At 33.4% G+C, this 14,233-nt stretch overlaps 1 protein-coding gene across 1 annotated transcript in view; it reads right to left on the reverse strand.

Moving 5' to 3' along the window:
• col7a1l (collagen type VII alpha 1-like) overlaps nucleotides 1–14,233 on the reverse strand; it is a 105,029-nt gene that overhangs the window by 53,069 nt on the left and 37,727 nt on the right. Inside the window, exons 13-24 of the mRNA XM_056456370.1 lie at nucleotides 14,046–14,165; nucleotides 12,844–13,002; nucleotides 12,398–12,511; nucleotides 12,154–12,303; nucleotides 7,726–7,863; nucleotides 7,504–7,650; nucleotides 7,303–7,422; nucleotides 5,595–5,741; nucleotides 4,197–4,424; nucleotides 2,201–2,340; nucleotides 1,898–2,021; nucleotides 1,678–1,821 (exon numbers count right to left, since the gene is read on the reverse strand). Of these exons, the coding sequence (XP_056312345.1) occupies nucleotides 1,678–1,821; nucleotides 1,898–2,021; nucleotides 2,201–2,340; nucleotides 4,197–4,424; nucleotides 5,595–5,741; nucleotides 7,303–7,422; nucleotides 7,504–7,650; nucleotides 7,726–7,863; nucleotides 12,154–12,303; nucleotides 12,398–12,511; nucleotides 12,844–13,002; nucleotides 14,046–14,165 (1,731 nt within the window). The remainder of the gene's footprint in view (nucleotides 1–1,677; nucleotides 1,822–1,897; nucleotides 2,022–2,200; nucleotides 2,341–4,196; nucleotides 4,425–5,594; nucleotides 5,742–7,302; nucleotides 7,423–7,503; nucleotides 7,651–7,725; nucleotides 7,864–12,153; nucleotides 12,304–12,397; nucleotides 12,512–12,843; nucleotides 13,003–14,045; nucleotides 14,166–14,233) is intronic.

Consider the following 14,233-nt stretch of genomic DNA (forward strand, 5'->3'; position numbering starts at 1 on the left):
AAAGTTTAATGCTGTTGAAGTAGTAAATGTACTTTTTAAAATACATTCATACTTCTTTTAAATAGATTTTTTTTAAGGATACATTCAATTTTATTTCTTTTTTCTTTTTTTTTTGGGAGGCTTTGTTTTTATGTTTCATTTTTCATTGTAATATTTTTCTTTAATAGATATTTTGTTATTTTATTAGTTTTTTTACATTTCATTTTATTTATTTTCATTCAGTTAACAGTGTTATGTTAAACATATTATAAATTTGTGTATTTCTATGTGCTTTTCGTTCAGTATTAAAATCTTATTAGAAATGTGCATTTTTTTCACGTGTTAAATGAATACATCTTCACTGTAAGAAATAAACTTCAGTTTAAATGTTGATTTTAAAAATACATATCTAAAATCAACAACTACTCAAATAAAAATACATAAACGATTTCGTAAAATTTAAGACTGGACATCTTTTGAAAGACAGCTTTGAATGACAAAAATATTATACAATTATAATATATACAATAATATATACAATAAATATATAAAAATTGTTGTATTTATAATTAATATAGAATTGTTATAGATTAATATATAAAACATTTATTTTAAATGTCAATATTTTACAATATTCAGTACCTGTAGCAAGGGTCGGGAATCTTTTTTCAGCAAAGGTCATTTCTGATTTTTTTGGCAAATGTATTTTTTTAAAGAGCCACTGGAGTGTATATTTATTTATGTATTTTTATTTTTTTATTTACTACTATAAACAATACAGGTTTAATTAAAACCTTAATTTCTGTCCATGCACAGCTCAAAAACAAACAAACATGAAGCATAAAATGTTGAGCAAGTCAATAAATGTAGAAAGGACAATTTATAGAATCTTTTCTTCTCGCCATCACCGCTCATAACTGTTGTTTGAATTCATGTGCGAAAAGTTAACATAGAAATGTAAATTGTTTGCCCTCTATTGGTGTTGCGATTCAAGTTTATCCATTGGTCAAAATGTCCTTTTACCGTAAACAGTTTTTATTCGTTTTGTTATCAATTTTTAAACTGTACAATATTATTGAAGGGAGACAGCTGGTGAGCCATGTATTTTTGGTCAAAGAGCCACATGTTGCTCGTGAGCCATAGTTTTCCCTACCACTGCCCTACAGGATGTTGCAGTGACATTTATTTTTAGAAAATATCTAAAAATAAATACTTTTATGATGGCTTTTCTCAAAACTTAATGCATCATTTAGTTTAGCTATTGTGTTTTGCAGTGAAAATACTCAAAAACATTGTAAAATGTTTCTATCTTTTGATCTCAAGAAGCACTGGACTCGCTAAATCAGTGTTTCCCAACCCTGTTCCTGAAGGCACACCAACAGTCCACATTTTCAACCTCTCCCTAATCAATCACACCTGAATCAACTCATCAGAACATTAGAAGAGGCTCCAAAATCTGAAGTTAACGAGTCAGATAAGAGAAACACCGAAAATATGTACTGTTAGTGTGCCTCCAGGAACAGGGTTGGGAAACACTGAACTAAATCATTTAGTCACTTAATATTACTTTAATATTTTTGTATTTTTGATCAAATAAATCTAGACTTGATGAGCACAGAAGCCTTCTTTCAAACTCTCTCCTTCTTTCAAACAGTATTGGTGTATTAAGTCATATATGAATGTATTATTGTCGCTGACCCAGAGCGTGCGCTATCCTGGACGGCGGCTCCACATCATCCTGTGCTCTTCCATCCGTCAACAGCACCAACACATGAGGAGCTTCCTGTCTCATTCCCAAAGACTCCTGAAACATCTCCCTGAGGACATAACTGATCCCACGACCTACACACACATCCACAATCAGCACATCTCAGACATATTCACCAAAAATGTTTGACCTCTGAATGTGAGGATTAACCTGTTTTTGTGTTTCCTCCTCCATAGCGGACTTCTCGGAGGGCTCTCAAGACGGAGTTACGGTCTTTATGAGTGTTGAAGTTGAACTCGATCCTGGGTTGATCACTGTAGTGAACAACTGCTATCTAAGACAAGTGAACAAGATCGTTTCGTACACATTTATTATATTAGCATTAGCTAATCAGTTTGGATTAGCATTAAATATTAGCAAAAGTGAGAAATTGATATTATTAATTAAGATTCAAAATGACCCTAAATGAAGTGGAATTTGCCTAATCTGAGGTAGTAGATTAGTATGCCCTACCTGCGTTCCCTTAGGTCCTATAGAGGGGAAGTAGGTGACCGTTCTGAATAGGAAATCCTTCAGCTTTCCAAAGTTATTAGTACCAATGCTCCAGGATTCATCCACCAGAAATACAATATCTGCCTTCACCCTGCCACACACTAAAAGAAAGATAAACACAATTCATTCACACATTCAAATAAATGACAGCTTTTCATTTTATTTTTTGAGCATTTGAGGTATTTTTTTCTATATTCAGTTAATATTTATTTTCACAAAAACATGCATTGGTCATCATTTTCCATATAATGGAATTCAAAGGTCACCAAACTATTTTTGGTGGCAAACGACAAAGTTGTTCAAATAATTAGTTTTATTTCAACATGTTTTGAATTTCTATACAATTTGTGACGTGTTCATTCCTTTAAGTTTATATATTACACTGTAAAAAATATCTGTTAATTAACAGTTTCCCTATTTTGTGATTCAAAAGTGTTTTCTGTTTATTTACGGTTGCTATTATTAGGGGTATCGAAGCCGATCCATACAATTGGGAATTGATCGGGTATCGGTGACATGATCAACCCAAATTCGATACTATAGTGATGATTGAAAAGTGGGCTAAACCATGACCTACTGTAATATCTTATTAGGAGAACACCTAACTAATATACATTTTAAGATCAAAATTTATTAAAAAACATGCCTTAAAAATCAAATACACTTTAAAAACATCCTGCACAGCTGCATTAATTTGAGCGGGAATCCTTTTTGTTATCAGCTAAGAAATATGGAAAACTGTCAATTTACAGATATTTTTTATGGTGTAGTTAATATGATAATTTTATAAATGTTCATATATTTATACTGTTAGGTAAAAGGAATTAGAAAGAAATGTCTTTTTATTTTCATCAAACAATTGTATTTGTTTTGCTTAAATGGGATATATTAACTGAACTTCTCAAGTGTGATATGTTTTGCATACTAATGAAGCACTTTTGCAGAAATTAAATAGGGATTTGCAGTGAAACTTACTGTGAGCACAGAATTTGCAGTCTGGTGCTTTTTAATGTTGTGCAGAGAATTCATAAAAAAAGAGGACGTATGTATGGGTGCGGCCAACGGCGGACTGGAGAATGATTGACAAGTGACGAATTTCACTAAACTCCACCTGTTAATATCAGCTGCCTATATAAGCTGAAGTCAGGAAATGAAAACTGCGCACAACCCTGAATGTAACTCTTGCATTGCATTAAGGATAACAGAATTCTTTAAATCAAATTATTAATTTGTATCCAATAAATTGCTAATATGCTAAACCTTAAAGAAAAACCTCTCCTGACCTTTTTTATTGAACACCCATAGAATTGATTGAATATTCCAACAATACTATTATTAAATGTTTTTGAAAGACCTTAGTATTTTTATTAAACAGAGTAATATTCAGTTAGTACAATAAAAAAAAACACTAAAGTGTCTGGCTAATGTTGTGTTATTATTTAAAGAGCGATAAAATAATAAAGTTGACTTATGTTGTAACAAAATGAAGCTGATGATTTTTATTTTATTCTCTTTTAAATATTTAATATGAAATCAAACGGGTTGCACAGTAGTTCTTATAGGCTTCATATTGTCTGCAATCTATGAATAACAATTACTGTGTGTGGAAAATTTCAGCTCAGATATAAAGCTGAAAGTTTTCAAACTTTACATGCAAAAGAGGAATTTAGAAAGCAACAAAAACAGCCGGTTTTATTCTAAGGGTCACTGAGAGGGTGGAGAAAGGTCATGTGTTATATAACACAAGTTTAAGCATTTTTAAATTGGTTAAGTTGAAAACTGGGGGTATTTTTACACAATGTGTAAAGAGACGATTGCATTTTTTAAAACTGCAATTTGAATCTCATTTTCAGGCTCCCAAAAAAACACTGTCCTGTAAATGAATGCATAAAAAGTTATCGGTTTTGATTTAAAAATGGTGTTACAGTATGTAACGCCCCATATTAATGTGAATGACCTGGTCCAGGTGGAGGTGTCTCAGCAGACAGAATACTTTGGTCATTGACTGTGGTCATTCTGGTCAGTGCTGAAGCCATTTGGCCAGTGACAGAGGCTGTAACAGGGGCTTTGACCACTGGGGTGCGAGTGTTTCTGGTTGTGGTTTGGAGATGAATGTTTTCTTTGGTGTTTGCAGAGACAGGAGCCGGTGTGGAACTCTGGACAGGAACAAGACGAGGCTCTCCCACTGTAACACAAGCAGAAACAGACTTCTAAGTATATGGTTTTAGTACACAATACCAAAATATTGGGTTGCTAAGATTTATTGTTTGTGTCTTTTCAGATGTTTCACCAAGACCTCATTCACTAAAAAAAACTATTCACTGGATTTATTATTATTTATTTTAAGGCAAACTGTTTATATGGGCTGAATTTAAACAAACAAATGAAGTTGAACATTACTAAATTTAATTTGCTTGTTTAAATTTGCAACCACTTACAGTACCTTAAAATAAATGAGTAAATCCAAATAAATCATTTTTTCAGTGTTGATTTAAACAAACATAAAGTGAAAGCAGCAATGCTGTGAAATAGCATTACAAATTTCAATGATTGTTTGCTATTTTAAGGCATTTACATACATACAGTATGCATCCATTTTATATAAATAGAATGACTCCAATGTACTTAATACACAAACTAAATTTGGTGCCTTAATCAAATTAAATCTGCAAGCTTGATTTTAAAACATAGAAAAGTAGAATGTATGTTAAGCATTCAAAGTCATTTTGTAAACATTTTTTTTCTAAATATTGATGACATAATGTTCCATCATTAGTCAGTCTAAGGGATTTGTGTATTTAAAAATAAACATCATTCTTACATATACGCATTAAAATATATAATTATGTTATACAAAATTTTATATTTCTATATAATAAAAACTTTCTGATTAGTAAACCTAGTTTTTAAAGGTAATTTAGGCTGCACTGTTGTTAGCAAAGCCATAAACCTTTTAAAATGTCATCAAATGATTCTTGTTCTAAATATAAATAACAATCGTCTTAATATAAATAAAATATCGTCTTGATACATAATATACTGTAAATATAACACTACTTCTACTTCTGTAAATCACTTACACAAATGCAGATAATCACCATTATTTTTCAATAAATATAAGTACACAAGCTGTCCCTTATTTGGGTCCAGTTGAAACTCAAATGTATATTTTAAATACCTAAAGCATGCAATAGTATTCCTTATAAATTTTTTTACAACTTATACTATTATGTACTTTTAAGGTATCAATATGGACTCAGGTACAAATGTTGAAAAGGTATCGCCGGAGTGACCACTCATATACATTTGCTGTATTTCAGAGAGTCATCACTTATGAATTGCAAATCTGCCTTACAGATTCTTTTGGTGATGGTTGTGACCGGACCCTCCACCTCCCCATACAGTGGTCTGATGGAAAAGATGTAGGTTCTGCCATACTGGAGATCTCGGATCTTATACGAGGTGAAGGCAGAGCTCAGCAGATCAGTGGAGACATCCACCTCTACAGACAAAAACAACACAGATAATCACATCAGGTCTGAATAACGTCCCCAATGATGCCACAAAACAGCTGAAGAAAACTAAATCTGGGAGAGACTATTGTCTGCAAAATGACCAAATAAATGACTGTTCAATATTAGTTTAAAACCCTTCAAGGGCACGGTGACTTCAGAATCTGAAAATTTTACTGACAGCCTTATATGCATCAAAAGCTGAATAATAAAAATCCACCTTTAAAACCCTCATAACCTTGATGTTCAAGCAAAGGACGCCCTCATTATAAGGCCCTGCTGACGTCATTATGATAACAGGCATGAATCACAGATCTTTCATGGCATTATCTCCGCTATCTATTCTGTTATTTTTTTTTATGTCTGCATATCAGACAAAACGCCTTTTGTGAGAGGAAACGTTATTACAGTTCTTATCTGAAATTAGTTTTGCCCCACCATTTAGCAACACTAATTAACAAATGAATGGTCATGCTCCTTGTTCTATACCATCCGAGCAGTGTTAGAGTCCAGATTCAGCTAATATAATGTATTTAATTCACCTGAATATCCAATGTGCATGTGCCAATGTTTACTATTGACTATTAATATTATTGGCATTACTAATGTTTATATCTACACTAGAAACAGACATTTAGTAGAAACACAGATTCCGAGAACAAAATGATATAAGTATTGCTATTATTTAATTAATTTAATTATTTGAAAATGTATTATTATTGTAAAGATTATTATTTATTATTGAATATTACTACAGATTTGTTTTATATTTTTAGAGTTGCAAGATAGTTTTTAAGGTTGAAAAAAAGTCAGCATTGTGAAAAGTCATGATTATAAGAAATAAAATCATAATTCTGAGGGGGGGAATTGTGAATTGTGAGGTTTAATGCAAGAGCTGAGAGTAAATAATAGTCAAAATAAGATCGTATTAGTTTATGTTAGTTAATATATTTACTAACATGAACAAACTATGAACAATATAATTTATTACAGTGTTTATTCATGTTAGGATTAGTTAACAAAAATACAGTTGTTCATTGTTAGCTCATGTTAACTCATGGTGCATGAACTAATGTTATTAAACATGAATTTTGATGCTAATAATGCATTATTTATATGTTAAACTATGATTAATAAATGCTGAACTATTGATAAAGAATTGTTTATAATTAGTTCATCTAATTTAATAGATTAACTAACATTAACTAATGAAACCTTATTGTAAATTGTGACCTAATTGGGAAATATAAACAGAAAAAAGACATAATTCAGATTTTATTTCCTCCGACTATGCTTCACTATTGTGAAAAAAAGGTAAAACTGCAATAAAATTGAGAAAGGTTACAGTTATACTGTTACAAAAATGGCCATGTATACTTTATTTCAATGATAAACATTATTTGTTGTATATACATAATCATAAATTTAGTTTTTGGAGTGATTTGAATATTCATATGCAAATTTTTCCTACATATCTGAATTGTCAAGATGCTTTATATATACACAAGTGAATGCAGTCAATGTGCAATCATGAATGCTAATGTTTCCCACCAGATATATGTCTCCAGGACAGCAGATATCCCGAGACTCCAGTCACACTCGTCCAGTTTAACACAGTGCTGTTGTCTGTGGTGTTCAGAGCACTGAATCCAGTCACTTTGGGCAGATCCACTAGAAGAAAACACCACATGTATAGTATGAATACTCCAGCACATGAAAATATGCAATCTAAAATATTAAAAAACAACTCACAAGTGCGAGCGGTCACCATTACTGGACTTCCCTCTTTGCTTCTGACCATTGCAGAAAGCTGGATCTTGTAGGCAGAACTGGCTGGCAGATCAGTGATGGTGAAAGATGTGGCAAAAGAAGATATGACCTCACTTTTCTTCTCTCCACCTGAGTGAAAACGAACAGATGGATGATGGATTGAAGTGTGACTAATGGAGAGTAATGTGGACGGCCAGTGCCCACCGTGGAAGGGGCTCCAGGTGATTTTGTAGCCAGTGACGCCTGGTGTTTTCTTCCATGCCAGTTTGAAAGAGCTGACGCCAGTGTCCACAACTTTCACCTCGCGAACTGTCTCGATCAGCTCGGAGTCGGTCAAAGAGGCTGGAAAATTGATACGGTTAGTGACATACAATAATGAGAAATTTATTCAAATATGTTTATCATTTCAAGAGCTCTCACTTAGCTGATGATTTATTATAACACGTTTTCCTGGAGAGAGCCCTGAGCTCATAAGATCCTCAAGCCCGGGGCTTCCTCCTGTTTGCAGGCCAAAAGGGGAGTTTAAGCTCAGGTAGAACTCGAGAACCCTACTTATTTATGGCTACTCACAAATTAGGGATTGCTATGGAGAGATATACTCCTTACAAAGAGCTCATCTATGATGCTAATTTGGTTTGGTCAATTCACTTATGTTGCATGTCTTTGGATGGTGGGAGGAAACTGGGAAACCCGGGGGAAACCCACGGGAGCATGGGGAGAACATGTAAACTCCGCGCAGAAATGTCGATGGGCCTGGTGAGGACTTGAACCAGTGACATTCTTGCTATGACGCAACAGTTCTAACCACTGGGCCGTTGTGCCACCCTGTCTAGGAAAAGGGAGGAGTAGGGGTGGAGGGATTCTTTAAGACAAAGATAACTGAGGTAAGAAACTGTGGTTATTTATGGAGACTTATAATCACCATAAATAGATTCCCATAGGAATCGTCTGATAGGTGAATCATGTGTCAGCTAATGCGGGACCAGCCTTGGTCAATTATGAGCACGTGATTCTCTCAAAATCAGTTTATAAATAAACTTCACTTAAATTTTATTCTATTTTATTTAACATGAATTCAAATGTATTTACTATTAAATTGATGTCAAATCTATTCAAATACACATTATTGTATTTTTTATATATTAATAAGAGAGCACAAAACTAATTGTAAACTTATTTAAATTAAAACATAATCATAAAATTGCCTCAAGCAATTACATTTCATGAAAAATTTTATACCAATTAAAAATTCTATAAAATCATGTTGATTCATTTATTCTGTTCAAACTTTATGGTCATTTTAAAATTATGTACACTGAAAAAATGATTTCTGCGTTGAATGTGTTGAATTTAAAGAAACAAATAAAATGTAATAATGTTCAACTTGATTTGTTTGTTTAAATTCAGCCCAAATAAATTGTTTACAACCACTTAACTTAAAAATATTAGTAAATTCAAGGAATTATCTTTGAATCATTTTTTGTTGTGTAAATGACATTACGTTGTCATATAAATGGATCCAACTTCATTCATAAAGGGAATTTTCTGACTAAAACAAGTTTTTATTTATTTATATAAGTTTATAATTGAACAAACTATTAATAATTACTATATTTATTTATTTCCTTACATTTTACATTCTCCATGCGCTGTAAAAATGCAGGGTTCCACACAATTCATTTATGTTGTCCCAACACAAATCCATTAAGTTAACTTAACACTTAACAAATTTCTGTGGATGGAACATAAAAAAATAAGTTCTCCCAATGAAATCTCAAGAATTGTGTTGTTTCAGCTCATTTTAATTAAGTAGTTTGAACATTTAAAAAAAACAAAACATTTTTTTGAGTGTAATACATTTACTTAAATGAATATCAGTCAAAATTGGTCAAATAAATAATAAGATGTTATTAAATATACCATATATAGGCAATATTTATATTGTATGTGTATGCTGTATTTATACACAGTGGGTAGGGACACTCTTTGTTATAGTGCAGCCATTTGCTAAAATCATTTAAGTTCTTTTTTTTTCCTCATTAGTGTACACACAGCACCCCATATTGACAGAAAAACACCAAATTGTTGACATTTTTGCAGGTTTATTAATAAAGAAAATTGAAATATCAAATGGTCCTAAGTATTATATATGCTATTATAAATATAATAGCAGCATAATAAATGATTCCATTAATTCTTCGGTCTTCTTCTGGTAAACCTTGTAAAGCTGTTAAAGTATAATTAGTGTAATCTTTATGCATATGACATTAAACTGCTGTGATTTGAAACTTAGCATTTTTATGTATATCAAGTGCAGCTGTTTTTATCTAATTGTGTTGCCTGTAAAACGGTGAGACGTGGTGCCAGCAGTTAAACACACACACACACACGCACACACACACACACACACACACACACACACGCACACACACACACACACACATACACACACACACACAAAGCATCAGTAAAAATACTACTATACAGCTGTGCTCCTAAACATGGGGGCTCAAACACAGGAGCTGTCAATCAATCTCCTGATATCCGACAATCCCACTGGAACAATGGGCGGAAGATCTCCATATACCCAGACACTGACTGTCTGAAGTGTCTAATTAACTGAGCACAGTTTACTTCTTATGGCTCTGATAAATGACATGTGCCTGTCCACAGAGCCAAACTAAGCAGACTAAAACGAGTCAACATTTGTTAGCACAGATTGTATACAGAGGAAAAAAAAACAGAGTGGAAGACAGTATTAAAAAAAAAATAATAATAATTTTAATTGAGTTAAAATTAAAAAATTTTAAATGAAGAAAGAGTATAAAGTCAAAATCGTAGTGTACAATGACCTGTAACTAATAAAAGGCGAGTAGGTGAGCAAAAACAACAGCACCTTATAGGAATATTCTGCAATCTGGCTTTGGGCGTTATGATTGATGCTATGGCCACACTAGAGTTTGAGCAAGCAAAATTCTGTCGCTGCGAAAGGGAGCTGGATTTAACAAGATAATTAGACATTAAAAAACGAGAGCGATTGGTCCATATTTTAAATTTCTGTACCGAGAGGTCACGTTTTGATCTTCGATTGGTCTCACGCAGTCACGTGATGCGATTTCGCAGGTCAGAGTTTACCAAGCTTGAACTTTGCAATGCAGCAAACAACGAAACTTGTTACATGAGCTTGCATTTCCGGTCTGTCGTATTCGCTTGCATGGAAGTCTATGAGGTGAAAAGTACAGCGTGACTGCAGCTTGAGAATAAAAAAAATTGCTTATTAGTTCAAAACAAAACTGAAGAGAACCAAAACAAAAACCACAAAACAACACTGAAAACAGAACAAACTAAAAAAGACAACAGAATAGAACAAAATAAGAAACAAAACAAAAGAGAACAAAACAGATGAAAACAAAGAAAAATTAAAATAAATAAGAAACTAGACAAAAAAGTGCAAAAACTGAACATAACAAGGCAAAAACAACATGAAAAGAACAAAACAGATCTGGCAAATTAAAAAAACAAACAACCTGAACAACAACAAAACAAAACAGAATGAAACTAAATCTTCTGTTGAAATGTGAATTGTCTAAACAGAATTAAATAGAAATGAACAGAATCCAATTAATTGAAATTGAAAAGGATAGCAAAAAAAACAAAACAACAAAAAAACAGAATGGCAATATGATTCAGTTTGAATAGAATAGAATTCAACTGATTAAATTGATTTAAACAAAACAAAAGAGAAAATAACAGATAAAACCAACAAAACAAAATTATAATAAGAAAAGAGACATGAAAAAACTGAAAAACAACATGAAAACAACAACAGGGATCCAGAAAGTATATCACAAAAAAACGAATCACAAAACTATCAACAAACAAAAGAATCAAATCGAACAACGACAAAACAAAACAAAACAGAAAGAGACAAATTTCTCTGTTAAAATGTGCATTGTCTGAACAGAATTAAATAGAAATGAACAGAACAGAATTGAATAGAATAGAACAGCAAAACAAAAATGGTAAAACAAGAATGCCACTATAATTCTGTTTGAACAGAACTGAATAGAACCGATTTAAACAAAAAAAGATAACAAAACAGATTATAATAAATAAATAAATTGTAATAAATAAATTATAATAAATAAGAAACTGAACTAAACAAAGCAGAGCAACATAAAAAAGATCAAAACAAAATTAATTGGTAAATTTAAAAAAAGATCACAAAACAATGATAATAATAAAAAACTAAACCAAAACTATCAACAAACAAAAGAATAAAATCCATCAACGACAAAACAAAACAAAACAGAATGAATTCTTCTGTTAAGATGTGTATTGTCTGAACCGAACAGAATGGCACTATAAATAGATTAGAAGAAAATATTATTGAATAGAACAGATTTAAACAAAACACTTTAACTCTTCTGTTTGAGTTATCTGCTTGTAAATCTGTTTATATCTTCTTTTAATGGCCATTTTACTGAACTTGTACTGAATCCTAAATGTTCTTTGAAATGAGTGTCTTGAAGTCCAGAAACAACTCAAACAAACTTCTTTCAAACTAACTCTAGCATATGCTCGATCAGCTTGAATTAAATTGAATCAGAAATCAATTGTGTTACACAGTACCTGTCGGCTGCGAGAGGGTGATTTCTGGCCCTTCCGTGTTGCTGTAGAGAGCGTGAATACTGACAGAATAAAGTGTGTTTGGCTGAAGACCGGTGATGCTGTGCTGCAAAACGCTACGGTCCAGATAACGGCTCTGAGGACGAATGAATTCTGAGAGCAAACATACAGAAATCAAACCAAAGAATTCTGATTATATATGCCCTATTAGAATTCATTTAGGAAGCAACAGATGAAGAGCTTCTACCTGAACTCCAGGTGAGTTTGTATTCGGTGGCTCCTACAATAGGACTCCATTCCACATGAATGGATGAGCTGGTGTATGATGTCACTTTAAAATTGGAGACGTATCCGAGAGGCGCTGCGGAGAAAAAATGTGTGAGACTGACAAACATTCTTGTGGACTCAACTGAACTGAGAAAAACCTCAGAAGTTTGAGAAGTTTATCACCATTGTTTAGTCATATCACAAATAAAACTGATCTTTTTATTGCATCCCAGACATCAATATTTTAAGCATTTATAAAAAAGGTGACTTTCTAAGCATCTGAGATAGAAACATTGTGATTTTCAATATTATTACAGCACGCTGTGAACGTATATTGGTAGTTGATAAAGGGTTTGGACACGTAAGTTTGATGACAGATTTAATGAGTGGACAATGAAAAGTGTGGGAAAGTGTTTGGTCACTCACAGGTCCTGAATGTAGCAGTGATGCCCGGACCGACCACTGACCCAAAGAGCACATACAGAGAAAGCACATACTCTGTGTCGTGAACCAGATTCTTCAGAATATATTCAGTAGTGCTGCCATTCAGAGCCAGCTGCCTGGGCCGATCTCTGCCTGTGAACTCTAAACACACAAAACACATGAAAAACATTAAAATATAATATAAAATATGACCAATATTCACTGAGAAATGGATAAAACATTGTTTTTTTTTTTTAAAGGGTGTACTTGATTATGTTGAGCACTGTATGCATCACATATATTTGCTATACTATACATTTTTGTATATTATTTAGAGCAGGGGTGCCCAAACTCAGTCCTGGAGGGCTGGTGTCCTGCATAGTTTAGCTCCAACTTCCTTCAACACAGTAGCCTGGAAGTTTTAGTATACCTAGAAAGAGCTTGATTAGCTGGTTCAAGTGTGTTTAATTGGGATTGGAACTAAAATATGCAGGATGCACGGCCCTCTAGGACAGAGGTTGGGTACCCCTGATTTAGAGAGAATAAAAACTGTTAAAATTTTAATTAATTGGAATAAAATACATATAATTAGTTTTCCTTTTTGTGTGTGTGTGTGTGTGTGTGTGTGTGTGTGTGTGTGCGTGTGTGTGTGTGTGTGTGTGTGTGTGTGTGTGTGTGTGTAATACATCAGATATTATAAATATTAATAATCTTAATTTATTATAGAAATACAATTAAAACAGTAAACATACAACAATCCCCAATAATATTAATATCAAATGCATCATCTTATTAAAATAAACTCTCGCCCTCCATTTCTCTCCATAAACTAATTTCTCTGTGTGTATCAGAGAGTGTGGTATGAGTCACAGAGCACTCCTTCATTACAACCTCCATCCAGCTTGTTCTTTTAAAACAGCAGCCCGCAGCCCTTCACACTGACGGAAAGGACTCACTTTCAAAGACTCATCACACACACACACATACACACACACAGCTGACGCATGAGTCATGAAGCACAGCAACACCTCATGTTGTCACCAACCTGTCGCTTCCATGAAAAAGGGACTATAAATCACTGAGGAAATGAGAGAAAAGGAACACAAAAGAGAGAATGGAGAACAAAGTGAAGCTGAAGAGTGGCCAAGTGCAGGATAAGGAGAGAGTGACGAAGGTTTGGGAGGAGTTACAGAGGTACAGTATACCTGCTGTCGGGCCCCAGGCCAGTCTGTATCCTGTGGCTCCGGGTACTGAGTTCCAAGAGGTGACGGCGCTGCTGGTGCTCACAGCTGACGCTCGCAGAGTCTGAACCGCGCTGCTCTCCACTGACACAAACACACACACAGCACTATAATCATCTGTGCCAACATTTATTATCAGAGTTTCTGCAAAG

The sequence above is a fragment of the Danio aesculapii genome, chromosome 4, assembly GCF_903798145.1.
Source record: "Danio aesculapii chromosome 4, fDanAes4.1, whole genome shotgun sequence".
NCBI classification, from domain to species: domain Eukaryota; kingdom Metazoa; phylum Chordata; class Actinopteri; order Cypriniformes; family Danionidae; genus Danio; species Danio aesculapii.